The sequence below is a fragment of the Rosa rugosa genome, chromosome 6, assembly GCF_958449725.1.
Source record: "Rosa rugosa chromosome 6, drRosRugo1.1, whole genome shotgun sequence".
NCBI classification, from domain to species: Eukaryota; Viridiplantae; Streptophyta; class Magnoliopsida; order Rosales; family Rosaceae; genus Rosa; species Rosa rugosa.
Genome location: NC_084825.1, coordinates 49,315,874 through 49,338,580, shown reverse-complemented (window position 1 = coordinate 49,338,580; position 22,707 = coordinate 49,315,874). Strand labels below are relative to the sequence as shown.

The window sequence follows — 22,707 nt, the reverse complement described above, 5'->3', positions numbered from 1 at the left end:
TTGACCAGCCAAGTGTCCTCACTACATCTTCTCCTGCCTTCTTGAAGTCAAGACGCCGTTAACGAACCAATACGGGATTCCCAAGGCTCGCCATTTCCCAGCTGATCTCCATTTCCCCTGAGAATTTCCAAATGGATTCCACCATTTCTTTATCGTCTTCCTCTCTTCTCCTGCCTTCGCCTCGCCGCCGACTCGGCTCCAAATCCCAAGCTTCAATTTCTCTCCGTAACCTCCGCCGTCCGAGCCTCAAATCCAGAACCTTCCTCGTTCCGTCTCTTTCCCGCCAAAACCGGCCTATCCGATCTCAGAGCTCGAATCATCAGCCGCAGGACGACGGCTTCGTTCTCGAAGACGTTCCTCATTTGACCGATTTCCTCTCAAACTTGCCGGTAATCTTCAATTTTTCATAATTTTTGTACTAATTTAGTTATGAAGTTTAATTTTAATGAATGCTATCTTCTTCTTCTTCCTTTTCAGTCATATCCGAATCCATTGCAACAGAGCCAAGCTTATGCAGTTGTCAAGTAAGTTTGCTTATTCTGTTTGTTTGTTTTTTTTTTTTTTTCCGTTGGAAACTTCAATTTCAGTGATTATATATTTGTATTGCTAGGAAAACTTTTGTGAGCCCTGCGGATGCAGTTGCGCAGAAAGTAAGCAATCCTTTTTCGTGCTTCCGAAATACAAAGAATTCTTATTGCTAAGCTTTAAGTATACAAATGACTGTATCATACACTGTTTTCAGGTTGTTGTTCAAGATGATAGTCCTAGAGGGGTGCATTTTCGACGTGCAGGGCCTCGGGAAAAGGTACAATTTTCTTCTGAATTACGTTGTGTGTAGGGAGAATGGAAAGCATAGTGACATGATCTTTGGAATGTTAGGTTTATTTCAAGTCGGAGGAAGTGCGTGCTTGTATAGTGACATGTGGGGGTTTATGCCCGGGGATCAATACTGTGATTCGAGAGATAGTATGTGGCTTGAGCTACATGTATGGTGTTGAGGATATACTTGGAATTGAGGTTAGTTTTGTTTACACTGTCTCCAGCTCTGTACAATTTTTGCTGTGAAAGGATATGAAAAGTTTGTTGTAGCCTTTCTGTTTCATGTTGATGTTGGCAACCTGCAGGAAAACTATCTCTCTTTTCCTTTTCTTGGTATAATTGTTAGTATCTGGATACTATATTCTTAGAGTAAAAAGTTACTATTCAAGAATTATAACATTCCCTTGCTACCGTTGAAAACTTGCAGGGAGGATATAGAGGCTTTTATTCTAAAAATACATTAAAGTTGACACCTAAAGTTGTCAATGATATCCATAAGCGGGGTGGCACCTTTCTCCGCACTTCACGAGGAGGTCATGATACCAACAAGATAGTTGATAACATACAGGACCGGGGAATAAATCAGGTAGAATTATCATATATTCTCCTGTTTCTCATTTGTTTGGGACTTTGTACTGCTCAGATTACTTATAGTTTATGGAAGTGGTACACCAACTGCCAAAGAAAGAATTTAATGGAAGGAAGTTGGTAATCTGGCTTTTAGGTATACATAATTGGAGGTGATGGCACCCAAAAAGGAGCAGCTCTAATATATGAGGTGAATATTTCTGTAAGCTGAATTCATTTTCGTTGTTATAGAATGTTGTGACATTCGCCTATTTTGTCAAGGAAGTTGAGAAACGTGGTCTTCAAGTGGCAGTTGCTGGGGTTCCTAAAACAATTGACAATGATATTACTGTAAGTTCTATCAACCCTAATGCCATTTCTGCAAATGATGTTAAGTTTTAAAGTATTATGCTGCTAATTTCTGCAAGTGATGTTAAGTTTTAATGCCATTTCTAAATTTTTCAGTTAAATACTGGCGTTAATTGGGCAGGTTCATGATCCCAATATGAATTTCTAGTACACTACAAATTTCTTGTGCACATATACAGAAGACCTATATTTAATATGGATGAATCCTGTTAAGTTTTAAAACAAAAATTTATAAAGTTGCCCAACAATCTTATGGGAATAGAATTTAAATAGAACACCTTACTGTTTATTTTCCCTTGTCTCTTTGATTAAGAGATCCAATTACTTCCGAAAAGATTTCTACTTGTGGATTCTCTAAGACTTTTAAGCTTAGATACAACGGGTCTAGTAATTTAGTGGTATGATTTTGGGAATTTTGAATTAGGTGATAGACAAGTCTTTTGGTTTTGACACTGCTGTTGAAGAAGCTCAGAGGGCTATTAATGCTGCACATGTGGAGGTTGAAAGTGTGGAAAATGGAATCGGAATTGTCAAACTGATGGGAAGATACAGTGGTATGTGTATTGAATGATATAATCAATAAACTCGTGTGCAATTCCGATGTAGCTATAAGGTTGCTAACACATGTTTCCTGTACTTCATGATTTTTCTCCTGTAGGCTTCATTGCATTACATGCAACTTTGGCAAGTCGAGATGTGGTAAGACTTTTAGTCCCTTTCTCCAGAGCGTTAACCTACTTATAATCTCCATGGCTCTGGAAAAACCTGTCAAATTTGAAAATATCATATCATTTGAGGAGCATATCCAAAAGTGTGTTCGATGGTAAGAGATATGAATAGCGAAAGTAATGGCAGAATAATTATGGAACTGAAGTTATGTTGTTATGTGAGATATCGTATGACGATGACATCACATATAAGTTTGAAGGAGCTATCCTCATTTCAAGGATATTTATCATCCATTCTCCATTGAATGAAATGTTATATGGCTATTAAGAACATGCATAATGGTTTAATTGTTGTGGTTGGAAAGAACTAAAAGTGTTGCTACATAACTGCTGCTTGGATGTAACAGGATTGTTGCTTGATTCCAGAATCTCCATTCTATTTGGAAGGCCAGGGTGGGCTTTTCGAATTTATTGAACAGCGTCTTAAAGAGAATGGACATATAGTTATCGTAGTAGCAGAAGGAGCCGGGCAGGAGTATGTTGCCCAGCAAATCCATGCTGCTGGAGAGAAAGATGCATCCGGAAATAAGTTGCTACTAGATGTTGGTATATGGTTAACCCAAAAGATTAAGGTGTAGTAGATTCTTTCCTCATAATTTCATCTTATTCATGACTTAATGAGTGTGGCTTTTGGAAAAGTCAATGTGGGTATCACATGTACTATTGTATTTGAAGCATTTGTCCATTCTATACATTGAAGTACTTTATGTGGTTTTGGAAGTTGATTCACAAAATTACATGAGGATATTTCCATCATTGTTGACCCCAAATCTGGATAGTATTGGCTTCCTCTGCTCTGAGGCTTGTCATTAAATCCAGAGAGAGCTTCTTCTCACTCTATCTTCAATCTTGTTTTTTCATTTTGGGAGACTTGTTTAAAGTGTGTTGCGAGTTAATGTTTTCCTATAAATACTATGAATACTACTGACTCAGTTTTATTATTTGTTACTGACACAGGATCATTTTACAAAAGGTCAGCAGATGGCGGTAAATATGAAATATATAGGTATATTTGAAACAGTGTTAATTTGTGTGTTCTCTCGCCTTTTTTCTTTTCTTTTTTCATTATATATCTCAGTGAATGTGATCTCTACTAATGTTTCCTTAATATCAGTTAGTTTCTGTATTTAATATAGTGCTCCTACAATCCTTAATATCAGTTAGTTTCTGGATGCTACTTCTGTATTTAATATAGTGCTCCTACAATGCTTTTCTATCTGTAGATCCAACATATATGATTCGAGCTATTCCAAGTAATGCATCAGACAATATATACTGCACTCTTCTGGCTCATAGTGCTGTTCATGGGGCCATGGCTGGATACAGTGGTTTCACGGTTGGGCCTGTTAACAGCAGACATGCCTATATTCCAATTTCTGTAAGCATTTTTTCTGCTCAGTTTGTTTCTGCAGGGTGATTTCGGCTCTGGTTTATGATTATAGTTTCTTTCCTTCTCTTATCTTATGTCCTAGTGGAAATTATAAAAACCGTAAAAGTTTAGTAAGTTAATCTGCTTGAATTTTCGGTAGTATGCATGAAAGTAGACTTTCCCTACTAAGGAGTCAAGTACAAAAAAAAACTAAACCGAACACTGTACACAGAAAGGAAAAGGACTATGACTGTTTTGAATAAAAACAAAACTAAATATGAAAGGCTATAACTTTACACAGATTAGAGAGCTGAAATAGACTCATGAAAAACTAAACCCAACACCCTACAGAGAAAGGAAAAGGACTATGACCATTTTGACTAAAAACAAAACTAAATGTGAAAGGCTATAACTTTACACAGATTAGAGAGCTGAAATAGACTCATGGAGCACAACTACATCGCATGTCCAATCTAACTGAATTCTCAGGCCCATGAACAGAATTTCCCAGGCTAATAGCTTTTAATCTGTATGCCAGTTAGGGTGCTATTTTTGTCCTTCTGTTGTTGCTGTTGGATGTCTATGGTTATTATTGACCAAAAGGTAGAAAGTATATAGTTCTAAATGGCATATTTGGTGTTGCAGCGTGTGACAGAGACGCAAAACACAGTGAACTTGACAGATCGGATGTGGGCTAGACTTCTTGCATCGACGAATCAGCCTAGTTTTTTGGAGAGAAATGAGTTGCAGTCTAGAGTTGATCTGATCAACAGCAACTTGGAAAATACATCTACATAAATTGATGCAGCTGAGCTCGATTCTTTCGCTAATGAACAGGACAACATTGTATCTTGCATATGCGGGCAGGTCCATATTACCATTCCAAAGTAGTTTTATACCATCCAGTTTCCTAGTGCACTTAATTTAGGGATTGGTAAGATTCTTGTAAAGATATTTAACAGAAAGAGGGGAGATGGAGGATGAGAAAGAGAGGAGTGGGAGAAATAGCTAGAATAAAAATAGGAAACCATTAAAGTTACCTTAAATTTCATTTGAAAACGATTCCACATAAATACTCTCCCTCTCAATTTTTTGATAACTCCTCTATTTCTCAGCTCTTTCTTCCATTCTTTAAGATTTCTTGTTATAGGTTATACTCGCAATTTGTTGTAATTGACAGAAACCAAAATCTATTAAATTTGAATTCAAAATTAACTATTCTCTCCCTCTCAACGCTGTTAATGCTCACTTTCAGTGTCTTAGCATCATCATCATCATCTTCTTCCGCATTTCACATTCCAAGGCATCTGTGATATTCAACCACCTTATAGCATATAGCATTTCTTCGAAGGCAACATCTTTCCCCATAGTAAAAGGAGAAAATGAACCTCCTCACTTGCGGTTGTTCTAAAGCAGCATATAATATCTTCTACCATAGTTTATTCTTTAGCATCAAGTTGTGTCACATTTAGCCATTTAAAACAATCTGGATAAGATGATGAGGACAATACCCCTACATCTAATATCTCTCGTCCTGATCATCCAATTTCAACTTGCATGTTCCATCAAGGAACGAAATTTTCTCATCCAAATATTCATATAGACAAAAACTACATATGCTAGTTGCAACCTGTCGTTATTTCAAGGGGTTGCGTGCTAGGTCCTGATTACAAGTCGTGTACGGAAAAAGTCGGCATTTACAATGTCTTATATGATCTGGGGTCCTTTACTCCTTTGTGATACAAGTTGTTGATAGAATCATAACCATGTCGATAGCATCGAGTCTCATGTGAATACCTTTCCGCCTCTGTTATATAATTAGTTATGTTAGCTGCCACGGTTGGTACACGCACGAGATTTTTTTGCTACAAGTTTAGGTTCGTTGACCTTTCTTCATATCTTTTGCAACCTGATTCTGATTTGTCAACACCATTTTGACACATCCACCTTCTGGACTTTCTGATAAAGAAGGTGAAGATGTAAACTTAGGGGAATGGAGGAGAGTGACAAATTCTTTTCTCATTTATGTGGAGCGAGGACTTTTGGGTGGAGATGTTACAACTCCCATTTTATGTGGGCATGTGTGTAGAGACGTTGCAATTCCCATATAGTAAGTCCACCCCTAAATCTCTAGGGGACTCTATTGGCCTTTTTCAAATCACATTGAAAAATGTCTCTTTTTAAGTGTAGACGTCTCCATTGCGGATTGAGACTCGAGATCATGTATTCGTTGCTTGAATTCTCATGTCTCATTGATTATCCGCAATAGATTGGGACTCGAGATTGTACATTCACCGTTTGAACTCTCAACTCACATTAATTATCCGCATTCCGTAATGCATACATCCAAACTTCATATCATGTTATTATCGCACTAAAGATAAAGATAAAAAGTAATTAAAAAGCTAAAGATTGTATTAACAATAATTACACATTGCAGCATTCTTATTTCTAATTAGTCTAATTATCACTCTAATTTCTCATCTCATCTCATCTCACATTTGTAGTAATTCATTCAGTAAAACAATACACCCACACCCATTGATATTCTTAGCAGTAGATGATCCTGAGAAACCAGACGAGCTTTCAGGCATCTTCTCCATCCCAATCTACCCAACTTTGAACCTCCACCTCTTCCGCCTCCGGAGCCGGCGCCGCCTCCTCCTCTTGCTTCACTGACTTCCTCCTTTTCCGACCCGTATTACTTGGCGGGTCGGACTCTCCGGCCTCCAGCGGAAAATTCAGTATAGCTTTCCTTCCCCTGAGCTTGAATGCAGCACAATCATAGGCCTTAGCAGCATCCACATCAGTGTCAAACGTCCCCAGCCAGACCCGGCTCCCCTTCCGGGCCGGGTCACGGATCTCCGCCGCAAACTTGCCCCACGGCCTTCTCCGGACTCCCCTGTAATGCCTGGCGGCCTCGCCAGTCGGTGAGCTGGAGTTGGAAGAACTCGACTTTCTCTTGGGCTCGCTATTGGAGCTCATGGGTTCGGGTTTCGGGTTGAGGTAGTTTGAAACGGGGGAGGTGGACTCGGACTCGGATATGGAGTACTCGGATTTGATGGGTTGGAAGTAGGAGATTTCTGGGCTTTGTTCGTAGTTGAGATTGGTGATGAAGCTGTCTGTGAAGGTGAAGTCTCCTAAGAGATGTTGGCGTATGAGTTCGAGAGTTGACTCATCTTGTTCTTGGGTTGCTGCCATTTTCAAACTAAGAGCATATCCTAGAGTATTTTTAAAGGATATAGACTGGTTGAAGAAAGTTGGGCAACAATTTTATATATTATATTATATAGGAAAAAGACCTGATGGGCTGCTATTGTTTATGAGGGTTAGGAATCTACCATTTTCACAGCGGAGAGGATCACTGTTCAGTTTTCACCATAAAAGAGGGGGGATATCGTGACCTTTAATTTCACTGTGGCCTGAGTGATTCATGATCTTATCCTTGGGATCATTAAAGAATGAAGAAGATGATGAGAGCAACCCATACTGTAATGAGGGTTTGTTTCTGTTTTGGGCTATCCACTTGGTACTAGTAGAGCTTAGCTGTTGTGTATAATGGAGACATTGTACAAGGACTGGGAAGGACATCATCATCCACCAGAGTTTCAGTCATGGACAACAAGTTTCATGCAACTAGTATTGAAATAGGGGCCCTCATTTGCAACTGACTCATAATTTGTATAAAGAGAGGGAGAGATATCGCTGTCCATGTGATCAATAAGACATCAATGGTGAAGCTCGGCTCTTTGTCTAGATACAAAGGGTATGGAAAAAGCTGTAAGAGAGACTTCACCATCATCAACTTGAAATGAGAAGACAGTGCATAACATAGTACATTTCATTAAATGATCCAATTGCCAGAGATTAACAACCGGATTTCTGGATAACCTAACCTAACCTTGTTAATTCGTTGATATTTAGAACACCAGCTGGTTTATGATCTTTACATTTGAATAGAACTATAGAGCCGAAAGAAAGATGGCGAACACCTACTTCGTGGTTGCGGTTGTCATTATAGAGATTAGACATCTTTTAATTTTTAGTGCGATACACGTATTAAAGTTTATCCATCAGTCTCGTAAGTGTACGTAATTGTGTGGCTCATAAAATTAATCGCTTTTTTGTTTGAGAAATTACATCTTGGCTTATAATTTGTGAAAATGGTGATTCTTCTATTCTTTTTATTTATGAGATTTATGAATTATGTGCATCTAGATAATTTTTTTTCACGAAATAATGAGCGTGGCGTTGAGTCTCTTAATTTGACGAGTTTCATATCTCAATTTTTATAAATAATATCAAGAAAAACTATTATTATTGGTGCATTTCATAAAAATGAATTCATAAAATAGAAGCAGGAGACATAATTATATATGAAGCTTAGATTTTGTAGAAGAACAAGTGACTAATGGGCAATACCATCCCATTCATCCCACTGGCAACTAGACAAATTCTCACTCAATTGATCGGTGACCTAATTGATAATTTGTTCGGTATCTCGTCACCTAATTATTGTACCATGAGAATGTCTCCGTCGAAAGAATTGTGATCTAATAGACTATCCATCTTTAAATCGATAAATATGACCAATCAATTGATCAGTGACCTAACTGACACTCTCTTCGGTATCTCGTCAACTAATTATTGTACTATGAGAAATGATATTATCAAAAGTTGCTAGACGAACCCAAATGACCGGAAGTAGAGCAATTTTTTATTTCTCCTCTTGCCTACTAGTAAAGGACTAGTCACAACCCTTCATAGTTTCATTGCAAGGAATTTAGTGACGGCAAGTACAACATCACGCTCCACATCTCTTTCTACATAAATTGAAGTTAATGAACCTTGCCAAAAATGTCATCCACTTGTCCGTCCCAAATGCATGCATGTAGTTCGGTATCTTGGGTTTTCACCATCCGACACATTGTGTTGAACAGATACAAAAATGACTGGGAGTTAATCTTATAATGGAAAAACGTACCGTTGTAAGATTAGTAAAGCCGCTGTAAGTTCTTTTACCATTCGAGATCATCTTTTCCGTAATTTGTATTACTAAACTAACGTACATGTTCATGAGAATCTACTGGAGGGTATTGGAGACATGCTACATTAGTTTTGAAGCCTAATTATATATGAATAAACATAATTAACAATATCATCCTAGCTGATCTTATAATATCCTGACATTAATTTGTACAGAACAACAGTAATGAATAGTTATCTCCTGAATCCTGACATCAGAAATAGTTGCAAGTTGCCCATACGCAATGGTCACCTTATATTTTACTACTGCCAAAACAATGATCTGAAGTCTCAACACATTATATTTATAATCAAAGGAACCAAAACAAAAGGCTTAAAGAAGTTTATGAAAATCAGAAGCAATTTCATTATATAATAAACGAATAAATAATTCCAGGAAGAGCACAATATGAATTCTTCAACCATATTGCGTAGTACAGAGAAATTAAACTCATCGATCATCTCTAAGATATTTACAGTAGCAAACTCCTAAATCATCATCATCATCACTCTCTTTTGCAGATGGACAACTTCCTATAGTTTCTGGTAATTAATCAATGAATTAGAAGCTGGTTGTATCCGAAACAGGGGTGAGGAGATAATGGTGACAAAGGAGGCACACTGAAAATTCCGTCAAGGTCTTTGCTATCCCAAATTGACGTCCAATTCGACGGCGTTAATGGACAGTTAACTGGTGCTGTTGCTGATGAAATGGATGATCCAATTGGTGAGGTGCTGTTGCCACTGCTTATGGTTTCCTCCTCCTTCTTCATCGCTTTATTACTCTCCACACCCTCACTGTTACCCTCTGCACTCTCAGACCTCCTCCTCTTCCGGCCAACTACGCTCGCCTGAAGAGGCTGAGCCGCCGCGATGTTGCTGTTAATTTCAAGAGGAAAGTTGAGGATGGCTTTGCTCCCCCTCAACTTAAACGCCGCGAGATCATAAGCCTTGGCCGCTTCAACGGCGGTGTCAAAGGTCCCCAGCCAAACCCGTGACCCCCTTTTGTTAGGGTCACGGATTTCGGCAGCGTACTTGCCCCAAGGACGTCTACGGACGCCCCTGTAGTGCCTCGCCTCGTTCTCAGAGTTTATCAAACTCTGAGCAGCTGTGACGCTCGCAGAAACAGCAGGCGCCACAGCTGGAGCCGGCCTTGTTGGTATTGCCACGTTGATGACCGGCTTGCGGTGACTGAGAGTCGAATTTTTCTTTGGGGATGGCTCGGGGTGGACAATCTGAGGCTTGGTTTCGAACTCGAATTCGGGTTCAGAAGGGAGTAAGTAATCAGAGACTTTGAAGGAATCATCAGCTTGTTGATATTGAGGGGTTTGATCAATGTTGGAGGTGCAGTTGTTGAGGCTGGTGATGAAGCTATCCATGGAGCTAAACTCACTGAGAAGGTGTTGGCTGATCATGTCTAGGGCAGAAGCTTGTTCCATTTTTTATGTTTGGAAGTCTTGGAAGGAATTTGAAGTTTGAAATTCAAAGTGAAGAGTAGTGGTTTGAGTGGAAAAGAGGAGTGTGAGGGTGGTTATATATATGCGAAGGGGGGAAGAAGATGGGAAGGAGTTGCAAATTGGGGAAAGGTCTGAATGTGTGGCTTCACATTAGGTTCGAGGACAGAGATAGGAAGCATCATTTTGGATTTTTGGTGGAATATACAAAGTCGATAGTGGACTGGAGACTGTTTGGAGGCTATATTCTATTATTCTATTGTTGTTTTAGGCTTCACGTTTTTAATTAACAATTTCCAGGTTACTTCCAGCTAATGCTTTAAACTTTATAAAGGTTACCTAAGCTCGTAACAAATAGATAACAATCATAACCCACCTAAGCAAAAAGCTTAACAAACGCAATTTCTCCACACTACTCTACTCCTGCAAAGCAATTTAAAGAATTACTCCGTGACCTTTGAAAAGTAAGTCTTTTATGTTACATATATCTTGTTCATCTTCATCATATTTTTCTTTATCAAAGTATTATAGGTGTGTTCTTTAAAATGGTAAAAAGTTTCAAAACACTGTCTCTATAAAAACTTGATAACTCCAAGTTTTTATAGAGACAGTGTTTTGAAACTTGATAACTCCTCCCTTCCGGATCTTGGTCGTGGGTCTGCAGGAGGGGTACCGTGGTGTCTCTGGAGCAGTTGGTGTGGCTCTGGGACGCGGATGGCCGGCGGCGTGGTTCCGCGGTGTCTCTGGAGCAGTTGGTGTGGCTCTGGGCCGTGGATGGCCGGTGGCGTGGTACCGTGGTGTCTCTGGAGCAGTTGGTGTGGCTCTGGGATGCGGATTGCCGGCGGCATGGTTCCGTGGTGTCTCTGAAGCAGTTGGTGTGGCTCTGGGACGCGGGTGGCCGACGGCGGTTCGTGGTGGTCCTGCGACATATGCGGGCTGGGGGGCGGTGGCTGAGATCTCGATCTCAGGGCTGTGTTGAGTCCGGCGTGGGCTCAGCTCGTTTCTGGATCTGGTTTCGGGAGCTGATCTGGTTGATGAATGGTCTGCGTGTCGTGGTGGTGCGGCGGTGCAGGGTTGATGCGCGGCGGCGGGGTGCTCCTCGGGGACGACGGTCTGGTGCCGGCAGATGGCACTCGATGCTTGCTTGGTGGGCTTCTGCGTTGGGCCCTTGGGAGAGATGGTGGATGGGTCGGGCTTCCGCTTTTGGGCTTTGCTGCTGTTTTTTAATTTCTGTTTGTTTTGTTTCCAGTTGTTGCTTTGTTTATTTTGTTGTTTGCAGTTTGTGGGTTGTTTTGCGCTTTTTGCGCGTAATAAGTCCCTATACTCGTTGTGTAGGGATAGTTGGGCTTTTTGCCCGTGGGTGCACTCTTTGTGCCTTGTCTGCTCTAGGTAGGCGGCGATTTACTTGCGTTGTCAAATGGTTGCTGCCTCCTAGTGGCAGGGTGAGACTTCATGCCACTGGATGTAGATTCCAGTGGCAACATGATAGGAAAGCTGGGAGAAGTGACATTATGCTTTGCTGTATTAGAGTTACAGATCAAGTAATCTTTCCGTCGTGTCACTGCTTGGAAGCAAATAGAACCGTCTGGAGCGTGTTCTTTGCTAGTTGGTGTGGATTGGAATACAAGTGTTTAGTAGAGTCGTCTATTGACTTCTTTTCTGGATGTACTCTTGATGCAGATTGTAATATGAGGTTTAGGCTCTTTGTCCCCCCCCTTGTATTCGTCGGTTTCATTTATGAAAGCCTGAGGGCAGCCACACCGGCCCTTGTTTCAAAAAAAAAAAAAAAACTTGATAACTCCAACACCGCTTTATTGGTTTCCTTTCCGGCCATCTCCACCGATCTTTTCTTTTCTTCTTACAATGCTTTGGCACAAGAATAGTGATTAAAGATTTTGTATCCTCGTAGCAAACTTGTCACTTTATTTGTGTGTTTCATCGATCATCTATCGCTGCCAATTAAAGCTTGTCATGGAGTCAATTGACGACAGACTAGAGCGTGCTTCTCAGGATACCAGAGTGGAGAAAGTTCTTTGACAACTCACTATTTCTTCAACATGTCTTTATTATTAATAGAAAAATTAATGGAAACCTAAATACATTAGGGAGATAGACAAACATTTGAGAGGCTCTACTGAAGAGTTTTAAATAAGGATTCAATGAGGATTTTCAAATCAACAGTTGGATGAGTGGTTCAACTTTTAATTGAAATATTAATTCTACAACACACATGTCATCCAAAAACCGTTAATTTAAAAGTCATCATAAAGTCCTCATTAGAACCTCACCCATACAAACATTGCCTTAGTTTTCAATAGTAAGAGGATAACATTCCAAAAAAAAAAATTCAATGAGGTAAATTCATAATTTAGGGAAAATCAAACACCATTTAGGATTTAGCTAGAGTAACAAATGTTGTCAAAGTAAGACGGTATTAAAAAAATACAAAATTAATAAAAATAGAGGTTGGGAACCTTGTCAAAGACTCAACCGTACCTCAGTATCCGAATATTGATTAAATCAAAAGACAATTAGCGTATAAAATAGCTATGATTATGTCCTCCTTACTTTAAGACATAATTAACGAGTAGTAAACAGCCCACGTGTTTGAATTAAGAAGTATGTTTAAAACATGAGCTTGTGTCTTACTATGGATCGTCACTTGTTTTTTTGTGGCGTCTACTGCTACGTATATCATTAGTACTATTTTAAACTTAATGACAGAGAGCATAATTGTACTAATTATAGTTTAAATTCTAAACGCAGGTGCCATTTAAACACAGAGGATAATATGAGCTTAGCTAGCTGTGGATTCAAAGAATATGTAAAAGTTTCTACTGACTGAAGACGAGCGTGGTCAGTGACGACTGCAGTCCCTCACACGTGCCATTGGACTAATGACCTTATCAATGACGATAATGACATGCATTGACATTTGATCCAAGGCAATTATAAAACCTCAAGCAAAATAAGAAAGATATTAAACCCAACAAATTTTTTCTTTGATTAGGACAAAACAATCATGAAATTTCACAAAATTATTTCATTTACCTCAAGTTTGGGGCAAGTAAAAGAGTATTAAAATAAAACATTTTCTTTCTCTCACCTGAATCCGAGAAAATTTTGGCTCAATCTAGCAATCTGCCTAACCTTGTAACTTAAGCAACTCATTATGCATCTCATATTTCTAATAATTCAAAACACATACGTATGTTTTTAATTCATTTTCACCTAATTTTACATTTCTCTTTTCACACGTTCTACCTCCGATTCTTTCTTAATGTCATTCAAACTCTAATTTATTAAACACAGCTGAAGATATAATTCTCGATTTTATAATGATATAATCTATCAATCTCCAACACATTTTTGTACTGTCCTCTATTTTACTAGCGAGGGTAAAACGATATATCATTTTTTTTCTTAAATATTTAAAATGTTTCACTTTTTCAATACACATCACATTTGAATATATTTGTGTTTGTTTGACATTCAAAGGGGAGAATTCAAATTAAAACCACGTGTGATTTAACCTTGACTAAACTGTCTCTAAAATCAAACTTTTTTGCAGAAATTTCAAGCTCGAAGTCAGCAAATCATCATCGAGGAGCTTTCGTACATTTCATGCAAAGTTCTTCGTATGTGAACATCATTCATCGAATCCTTGCCTCCACTTGCAAGTTAAAGTCACTTCGATCAACTTGCTTATGTCCTCACGGCTTATATAAATTAATTTTGTTGTCCCCACAGAGGCCCTAGTATGATATATACTGTCAACCAAGTGGTTTGGCATTTGGCTGATCCAACCGCGCGCTTTAATTTTTGGCCATGATGTTTTGGATTTTTGCTTCCCTTTGAGCTGTGGCTTAGTTAGACCGCCACCGAATGTATTAATTTATAGATAATGAGATGGTCCTTTGATAATCATCCTAACTAATTGTTATATGTTTACATATTAATGTAGACATTTTTTGTTTTTTTTTTATAACGATTGAGCCGACATATAGAGACCATGGCTCTTGGATCTTTGCTTTTAGAACACAATGACAAACTTGCCATTTTCCAAGTTTTCATTTAGTCAATAATAAATATTTGATTAGTGGAGGTAGTATGTGATTAATCAGCTGTTTAAAGTCATCAGATTATTGAACTTGGATTCTCCCACCAACCTTATGCGAAATGGGTTCAATTAATGCGGTAAAGTGATTCTATAAAAGTTGATTGATGAGTGTATTCAAATCAAGTATACATTGACCTCCAAAAAGATCTTATATAAATTTCATAAACCCATTCAAAAAAAAAAAAAAAAAATTTCATAAACATAGTAGTTTATGTCTCATACACCCGTGTTCAACCTATCTTCATACATTCATAACTTGGGAAAAAATATATATAATCCAAGTATTTAGACCATGCTAAAGGCCAATTTGACTATTTAGTTTGGAGAAGAATAATGCTAGCCTGCTCAATGAACTACATGCATCTTACTTTACAGAGCAGTAGCTCAATTACGGCATTTAATGTAATTTTATGATAAATTAGACTGTATGCTACGCCAACTATCACATAAAGTGAGATCTAAGTGGTACTCAAAATATGATTCATTTAGTGTAACTATTCTGAAAATTTAGTAAGTAATTAGTAGTATTTTAACAGCAAGGTACGTACTCTTTGGAAGAGGTCATTAAGTAATATTCCATCAATAGGCAGAGGAGTCTAATCACTTTATGAAAAGGTAATTTAAATGACTAAAAGTCCCTTTAGTTAACTTATAACTCACATTGAATTGCAGAGCTAGGATTTTCTTTTTATCTAAGACTAAACCAATAAGAGGAGTGTAACTCGGCCAATCATTTGTTGTTCCATTTGTCTTTGTTAATTCGTAATATGCATGTGACAACACAACACTACAAAACATATATATCAGTATATTATAAGTGGGGGAATGAGAAGTTCATACGTACATCTGATGAATTCAAAGGAATCAGAGAAAGGAAAATGTGTATGGGACAAATGTTACAGCTAGCTCAGACCTATGAGAAGCATGATTAAAATTGGTATCGACCCAATTGAATTGAATATTATGCTTTGATAAGTATATGATCATGCATGCATTGCACATTTACCAAATATAATGAGTTCAGCTGACTTGAACATCGACATGTTTTAAATGTTTAATTAATTATAAAACGAAAAGTCACTTTTGATTATGGGCTGCCGTAATTTCACGTTGAAAAATTTACCCTATCTAACTTCTGAACTCAATTGTTTACTTACGTCGGTTGGTCAAATCTTCAGAAGGTAAGTTGCTTAGGTACTCATACAAAGAAAACTGGGCCAGTTGCTAGCTAGCTTAGAGTTTAAGAGTATGTACTGCAAAAAGTTGCAGACTTTTTCAGAGCTGGCCGTGAATCAACATTGATCATATTAAAAGGCTTTCTATGAGAGCTCTGAATGGCTTTCTTCTCCATCTCCTTTTCAAATGAGAACACAATTAATGGACGGCGTTTATATATGGCAGAGTTTGACATCACGCTAGCAGTTCCAGTCAACAACAACGAAAATCTGTAGCGTAAACAATTCCAGCACTGAGGTACTGAGAATACGAATTGTGGCAGCAGATGCATGTTTGTTTGCGTTTACTTTTTGGGTATGGAAAGATATTTCTACTTCTAAATATAAAAGTGAGAAACGCAAGAGCAAGTTCATCCGTTTGGTCACTGAGTCAAGATCGCTAAGTCATTAGGTCAGATTATGTTCACTGCACGCTTTTTTATGTTTGTTTCCATCAGATGGTTATGGGTCATTGGATAAGATTCCAAACTGACCTTAGATCACTGTGGATCAGAACCAGAGTGACACAAATCTAGTTTGGAAACAGACCAAGACCAAACAGTTGGAAACAAACATAAAAAAAAAAACAGTGAATAAGTGTCTAACTCATTGACCTAGGGACCCTGAGTTCAGTGACACAACGGATAAACTTACTCTAAAATATATGAGAAAAATTAACAAAATATTCATTTAACAATATGATAATATGAACGATGGTTACTAATACGTAACAAAATTATTCGTTATATTCAATAAAAACGATACAAACAACGAGCAATTATAATCATAACACTGCAATGCAAAATGCATTCAATACTGGGTAATTAACAAGAGTATTTTTGAGTGAGACAACTCTGAATGTGATTGGGGGAAGGGGGTCCAAAGCAGCTCTTGTTACTTTGCTTGCTGACTCTCAAACTTTGCGGTTGCTGCTTTACTACTACAAACATAGTAGCAAAATCTGATGGATCAGTATTCAAACTCCATGTCATCCATGACGACGAACTGGCCAAGGTTGAACATTTGACCAAGTTTAAATACGCAGTACATCTGACCAAGCTGGCTAAGCTACGTTGCTCTATCAATTTCAAGACTTTCATGCATGTTGGACACCCTAGCTCGTACTTGCGACCGTTGGATCGTATGACTATTGACGATACAAAGCTGGCTACTCAAATATGCTACGTACCACATGAATTTAGACTGAAGAGTTGCTTTCACTTCAATTTACCTACAATTTTGAGTTTGTTTTTTCTAAGCGTCTTCAACCTTCCTTCCATGGATCTATCATTGGTCTATAAACAAACATAAAAACTCTAACCAAAGAATAATTCAAATATTCTGAGAACCCATTGTCCTTTTTGGTGAAAATAAAATAAAATAAAACAGATACCACTTTTGAATTGGGAAAAAAGATACATACCACTTTTGAATTGGGCAAAAATTAAGATACATATATATCACTTAGACCTGCAAAATCCTTAAGTAGTTTAATTAATTATATGATCGAAAGTGATTGAAATTATTCATTTTGTGAGTTTACTAATTTCAGTAATTCGTAAAAAAAATCACTAGCTCTTACAAAAGAGCCGCCCATGCAATCAACATCAGTTAATAATTTAAACTTATACACATACTATGATATGTCGTACATATAAAGTAGAATAAGTATGAGGGTGATTTAACATTAAAATGTTCACTGAAAAATTATGAACATTTTTTTATCTTTTTTTTTTTTTTTTTTTTGCAAATGTCGATCATTGAATTACATGCTATACGTTCTATATAATCTTTTTTTTTTTTTTTTTACTTTGTCAAGGGAAACCTAAAGGCTTCTTAGGCCCAAAATAAACCCCTTTGGCGCATGTGAAATGCTCTAATTGTGCATTGCAATACAGTGCCTCGCCATTTTGACAAGTTCGGGACGTTCTATATAATCTTATCTTATGAGTACTGACTTACTGTTTTTTTTTTTTTTATGAAACGGGATGAGGGGAAGATCCCTAGCATCCCATAATTTATTAAAGAAGAGAAAAAGAGTACAAGAGAGGGGACATATAAAGCCAAGAACTCCTAAAAAGATACCAACTATCGAAAACGAAATTTCGGAAGACCCAAACGGTCCTCATTACAAAGCGAAGCAATGAAAGGGGGAGCTATATTCCACCACACAAAACCATTATTCAACGTACCGTAGTTAGCCAATGCGTCAGCAACATGATTCCATTCACGAAATATATGAGATGAGTGAAAATGCATCTGAGAAATACGGAACAAACAGTTTTTCCATTCTACCCGCAGTTGCCAAGGCACTAAAGAAGGAGACCGAAGAAAATCAAGAATAATAGAAGAGTCAACTTCTAGCCAAAGATGCTTCCAATCTCTAACCCAAGCTAGTTCAATTGCTTTGATCACCGCCATTACCTCTGCTGCAACTGAGCTGGAAATGTCCAAATTAGAGGCAAAAGCACTGAGAACAACACCTTTATAATCCCATAAAATAGCACCATACCCACCATGAGTTACTGTATATTTTAACTTTGCATTATATATAGAAGACAATATAATTGGGATGATTGTTGAGGAAGACTACAGTTTCTAATCAAATGGACGTTCGAACGTGCAAAACTAACCTAGGTGCGGTAGTATTGTAGTGATGGTACCCACTCCAGTACTCAAGTGGCAATCGAGGCTGTTTAGGAATATATAACTTGGGCTGGTTTATGATTTGTATAATGTGTGGCTATGTATAAATTGTAACCTTTCAATTCTAACGACCTATCTGTATGTCATATGGAAAAGAGTGTACGTAGTCATTGACATTGTGGTTGGTGAATGTATTTCAAAGTTTGAAACCCAGAAAATTAATGAACAAGAAAATAATGTAAGAGATCGAGTCACATATTGACTTGAGAAGTAGTAGTCTTTTGGTCGTTGTTTTCAACTAGTTGGAAAAATTGGATGATCGGAAAAAGTTGTGAGTAGGGCTATCCCGCAGACTCATCTGTGTCCCATATATAGGGCCATACGTACATAATGGCCTAATGCATTATTGCATTATATAAGGCACATTCATCCGGAGAAGATGCTTTTGATTTCAAACTCCACGAGCTGAAATTAAAAAACAGACAGATCAACAAATAATTAAAGACCCCACTAGAGATAAAAGACTGTTGTTTATATTGGACTACACTCTTGGCTACTTAGTTTAAATTTAATTAATTAATATAAACGTAGCTGTCATTAAATTTCAAAAATTTATGTATATTAAATGAATGACTGATAATTAAGTGGAGTGAAATTCACACTTTATATTTTTTTTAATAACTTAAATTTTGTCTTTCTTAGATTTTGTTTTTTTTTTTATGAGAAGTTTGATTAACGAATGAAAGAGGGAGTGTGGATTATAAATTAGGGAATGTAAATTTTAGTCCCCATAATCAAGCTTCAAGCTAGAGTTTGATGTTGCTAGTAATGCATGTGAAAATAGTCAAAATACATCTTGGACATGACTAGAATGATGAATGGATATGGATTCCAGCGAGTTTTTTTAGAAGATCCAAGGACGGCATCAAGATTGTAAAAGAAGATGGGCTGAATCAAACCAAGTTCTCAGTTTGAAGGAAAAAATAAATTCACTAATAAGTTTTATGACATTTCCTTGATGAAAATCTAAATTAGATCATATATTAGAATTCAATGCTAAACTCTTAATTGAAAAAATGATAAAATTGGAGAATTCATTTATTTTGTTTTGGTCTGATAGAGAAGTCTATCTTAGATGGAACTGGAAATGACTAAATACACAAGGAAAGAAAAAAGTAAGAAAAGAATCACAGAAGAGAAGAATAGAAGAAAATGAATTAGAGATGAGAGAGAGGGAAAGGCCTTTAGAGGATATTGGAGAAAGACCATTCTATAACATATACCCTGTATATATTTCTCTCACAAATGGGGTGGGCTGCAGTACACCTCAGCCACCCCCCGGTTCCGTGCCTGAGAAGATTTGTCTTTCAAATTTCACCATTTAGATCAAATTGTAATTAAAGACTTAAAAGGTTGGGGGTTTAGTATATTTGTCTTTTTTTTCAACTAAAGAAAAGAATTTAAGCATTTCCTGATCATTAGAAAGAAAAAAAAGACAAATATATAATAAGTTCAATTCCTGATAGACCATAGATCTTGGAATGAATTCAGACGATTTAACCAGAGATTATTGCGAAATAAGATTACTCTATGGGTTATTCACACAAAAAAAGGTTGAACTCCAAAAACCAAGTGTCAACAACAGAGTCAAGACTGAAGTGAATCATATGAGCATGGCCGGGATATATAATAGCAATGAAATACACATTAATAATTGACTACTATTAAACTGAACTCTCATCGTTTAAAATGATTATTGTAAGTGAATTAAGAAATAACTAGCACTCTTTTAAATGTCCCAAAATGAAAAAGGCCCCCCAAACTTGAGCGGCCCGATACAAAGTTTGTGTTTAAATAAGTAATGGTGTTAAAAGGAGAATCTCAGGCGGTTGTTATTGTCTTTTCTCTCAGATGTGACAACATGGATACAAATATACTAATTTCTTTCACACTAATATTATGCGGTTTCGAAACAGTCCATTCGTCAAACAATTGTCTATGGATCAATTATTACATACCGTTCTACTTCGACTTATAGAATATAGCTTATTTATTGGCCAAAAGAGAAAGTAGTTCAGTGCTCAAAATATCTATAATTCATACATCCACATGTCATATCAGAGAAATTGTACGAATTTAATTAATGTGGAGATATTAGCTTGTCCACTACGACAATTAATTCGAATTCAAAACTCTATCCAATATTTATTTATATTAAAAAGTACTAAAGTAATAATAGTTCGCTATCAATTTGACAATAAAACCAGGTAACAATAGAAATTTTTTGAATGTAATAATATTATTATTGTAGGCCAAAACATATGTACGGGCATAGCCACCATAGCTGCTAATTTTTTTTTTTTTAATGATTAATGAGACGTGAGGATCTACTATCCTTTTAAATTATACAAAGGAAAATATAGTGTATGCTTTTTTTTTTAAAGATGCATTGTAAATACTAAATTACAAATTGGAGATAATTAATGGAGAAGCCACCAACCCCTGACGGCGCCGGCCCCAACTTCGGAGGCGGAGGAGACAGAAGAATCAAAAGTGAAGATTACAGATCCCGATTGATTTTTCTGTCCGGTGGGCAATACATTCAGAACCGTACAACACAACTTGTAGTGATTGTCTGGTGCAGCTTTGCCTAGTGGTAGCCATTAACTCTCATACTGCAAAGATTAACTTGGTGTTCCATTGCTGCTGGCTTTATGGAATGGAATGGACGCTTTTCCATTTTGCTTATGGAAGTCACTCTCTGCATTGTTTCTATATACCATATATATGATAATTGAAATATGATTTTATCGTCACGTACTAAAATTTACAATTAAGGAGAGACAAATTTTCTAACTACATACACAGTTTCATATCAAACAAGTCCAATCATAAATTTCATTTATTTTAGTCAATATAATATGACTTATTTGATTGTTGCGTTTTTTCACTCTAACGTAATTCTCTTATGAAATCATTACTCGTTTTAAGTGTAAAGTTAAAAGTTTCTTATTGGCATCACTTCTTTGATACATTTAGCGTTTTTCTGTTGGCAAATTATACATTTGGAATTTTGGAGATGTAGCTACAAAAATTAGGGAAAAACGAACATCCTCTCAAGCACTTTATTTTGCATGTTATGTATCATCATTGATCAAACCCGTAGTAAATCTGAAAGAGTAACATTCTCCCTATCACATTAGATCGGTGGTTATAGTAACTATCAACATTTTCTCAGTTGACTAGTAAACCCACATTACTATTATGTCTTGTACGATTGACATTTACTCTGGTACGATCATCTCTTTCAAACTGAGCATCAGCTCCCATATCAGGCGCCGGCGACGCCAAGCTGGCTTTGGTCCTCTTATTCAAGTTCGGCGTTCTTGTAGTCGTCGATGTGGGACTGTTTCCGGCTTGTTGATCAGGGTCTTTACGCTTGCCGGTGACCCTAACCGGCGGCGGTTCATTCAGGCCAATTCGGTGTGGAAAATTGAGCAAAGCCTTGGCACCACGCATCCGGTAAGCGGCTCGGTCATAAGCCACAGCCGCTTCCTCGGAGGTCTCATAGGTGCCAAGCCACACTCGAGCCCCGTTCTTCGCCGGATCTCGAATCTCGGCGGCGAACTTTCCCCACGGCCGCTGTCTCACCCCTCTGTAATGCCTCCCTCTTGAAACGCTACTCGTACCGCCGCCAAGTACCTTCTGTACTTTTGGGGTAGGGACTTCCTCTTGTAGCTGATCATAGCTCGTCTGAGAGACTGTTGATTCAGTTTCCGGTGATGATAGTTCATTTGGCGCGCTGATGTTGATGGAAACTTGATCATGTAGAATCGATGACTCTTGAGGCTGCAAAATTTGATGTAGTTCATCGAAGTAGTTATAGGCCGGCTCGGGCTTGACGGCGGTGGTTAAGTCCTCCGTGGAGGGTGTGGACAAATCGGAGCTGAAGGCGGTCCAGAGGGAGTCGTAGACGAGCATGTCCTCGAAATCGTCCAACTTGAAGGGCAAGTCTCCCCACTGTTCTGTTAGAGGGTCGATGATTAAGTTTGGATGAAGAAGAAAATGATCGTGAAGACCATTTAGCTCTGTCATCGTGGTTTGTTTCTTATATGACAGACAAAGTAAATTGTGGTAATGGAGAAAGAAGGAAGAGGATGATGAAGGAGAACTGAGCAGGTTGAAGAATTTTAGTAAAGGAGGGAATGAGAGGTATATATAGAAAAAAAGTGAGGCGGTCAATAGGAAAAAGCAGATTTTTTTTTTTTTTTTGGGGTACAATGGGAAAACGCAGATATTTTAACTCCCAATTAGCATTCACTAAATTAATTTTCTCTCTGAAAATTAGTTAATGGAATAGGAAGTGGCCAAACTGGGTGGGAAGGCTTCAGGGCCC

The 22,707-nt window shown here is 37.7% G+C and overlaps 5 protein-coding genes across 7 annotated transcripts; 2 read left to right on the top strand and 3 right to left on the bottom strand.

Annotated features, from left to right (window-relative positions):
• The first annotated feature begins 42 nt into the window (after window positions 1-42).
• Window positions 43-5,081, top strand: LOC133715230 (ATP-dependent 6-phosphofructokinase 4, chloroplastic). The gene is made up of 14 exons (XM_062141646.1): window positions 43-389; window positions 478-524; window positions 611-650; window positions 743-805; window positions 880-1,017; window positions 1,247-1,405; window positions 1,544-1,597; window positions 1,669-1,737; window positions 2,180-2,309; window positions 2,414-2,454; window positions 2,831-3,055; window positions 3,441-3,489; window positions 3,707-3,861; window positions 4,498-5,081. The coding sequence occupies exons 1-14, from the start codon at window positions 132-134 to the stop codon at window positions 4,648-4,650; spliced, it is 1,581 nt and encodes a 526-aa protein (XP_061997630.1). The 5' UTR covers window positions 43-131; the 3' UTR covers window positions 4,651-5,081.
• Window positions 5,082-6,246: 1,165 nt separating this feature from the next.
• Window positions 6,247-7,368, bottom strand: LOC133717905 (ethylene-responsive transcription factor ERF106-like). Its single transcript, XM_062144658.1, has one exon. It carries the CDS (start codon window positions 7,051-7,053, stop codon window positions 6,439-6,441), a length of 615 nt encoding a protein of 204 aa, XP_062000642.1. The 5' UTR covers window positions 7,054-7,368; the 3' UTR covers window positions 6,247-6,438.
• A 1,852-nt stretch (window positions 7,369-9,220) lies between these two features.
• On the bottom strand, window positions 9,221-10,464 carry LOC133715096 (ethylene-responsive transcription factor ERF104-like). Its single transcript, XM_062141453.1, has one exon. It carries the CDS (start codon window positions 10,314-10,316, stop codon window positions 9,432-9,434), a length of 885 nt encoding a protein of 294 aa, XP_061997437.1. The 5' UTR covers window positions 10,317-10,464; the 3' UTR covers window positions 9,221-9,431.
• Window positions 10,465-10,615: 151 nt separating this feature from the next.
• Window positions 10,616-12,498, top strand: LOC133715095 (uncharacterized). 3 transcript variants are annotated; one of them, XM_062141449.1, is made up of 2 exons: window positions 10,616-10,795; window positions 10,996-12,498. In XM_062141449.1, the coding sequence occupies exon 2, from the start codon at window positions 11,261-11,263 to the stop codon at window positions 12,212-12,214; it is 954 nt and encodes a 317-aa protein (XP_061997433.1). In that variant the 5' UTR covers window positions 10,616-10,795; window positions 10,996-11,260; the 3' UTR covers window positions 12,215-12,498. The 3 variants fall into 3 exon arrangements, with proteins under 3 accessions (XP_061997433.1, XP_061997435.1, XP_061997434.1); XM_062141451.1 differs by having other exon boundaries at window positions 10,928-12,498; XM_062141450.1 differs by having other exon boundaries at window positions 10,616-10,862; window positions 10,939-12,498.
• Window positions 12,499-21,410: 8,912 nt separating this feature from the next.
• Window positions 21,411-22,503, bottom strand: LOC133717633 (ethylene-responsive transcription factor 2-like). The gene has a single exon (XM_062144344.1). It carries the CDS (start codon window positions 22,404-22,406, stop codon window positions 21,546-21,548), a length of 861 nt encoding a protein of 286 aa, XP_062000328.1. The 5' UTR covers window positions 22,407-22,503; the 3' UTR covers window positions 21,411-21,545.
• Between the last annotated feature and the right edge of the window lie 204 nt (window positions 22,504-22,707).

What these genes read in the sequence shown, in the direction of transcription:
- LOC133715230 (XM_062141646.1), top strand. Translation starts at nt 132, where the DNA reads ATGGATTCCACCATTTCTTTATCGTCTTCCTCTCTTCTCCTGCCTTCG. An exon ending in ATTTCCTCTCAAACTTGCCG is followed by an intron (nt 390 to 477) that starts GTAATCTTCAAT and finishes CTTCCTTTTCAG; the next exon opens with TCATATCCGAATCCATTGCA. An exon ending in ATGCCTATATTCCAATTTCT is followed by an intron (nt 3,862 to 4,497) that starts GTAAGCATTTTT and finishes TTGGTGTTGCAG; the next exon opens with CGTGTGACAGAGACGCAAAA.
- LOC133717905 (XM_062144658.1), bottom strand. Translation starts at nt 7,053, where the DNA reads ATGGCAGCAACCCAAGAACAAGATGAGTCAACTCTCGAACTCATACGC.
- LOC133715096 (XM_062141453.1), bottom strand. Translation starts at nt 10,316, where the DNA reads ATGGAACAAGCTTCTGCCCTAGACATGATCAGCCAACACCTTCTCAGT.
- LOC133715095 (XM_062141449.1), top strand. Translation starts at nt 11,261, where the DNA reads ATGCGGGCTGGGGGGCGGTGGCTGAGATCTCGATCTCAGGGCTGTGTT.
- LOC133717633 (XM_062144344.1), bottom strand. Translation starts at nt 22,406, where the DNA reads ATGACAGAGCTAAATGGTCTTCACGATCATTTTCTTCTTCATCCAAAC.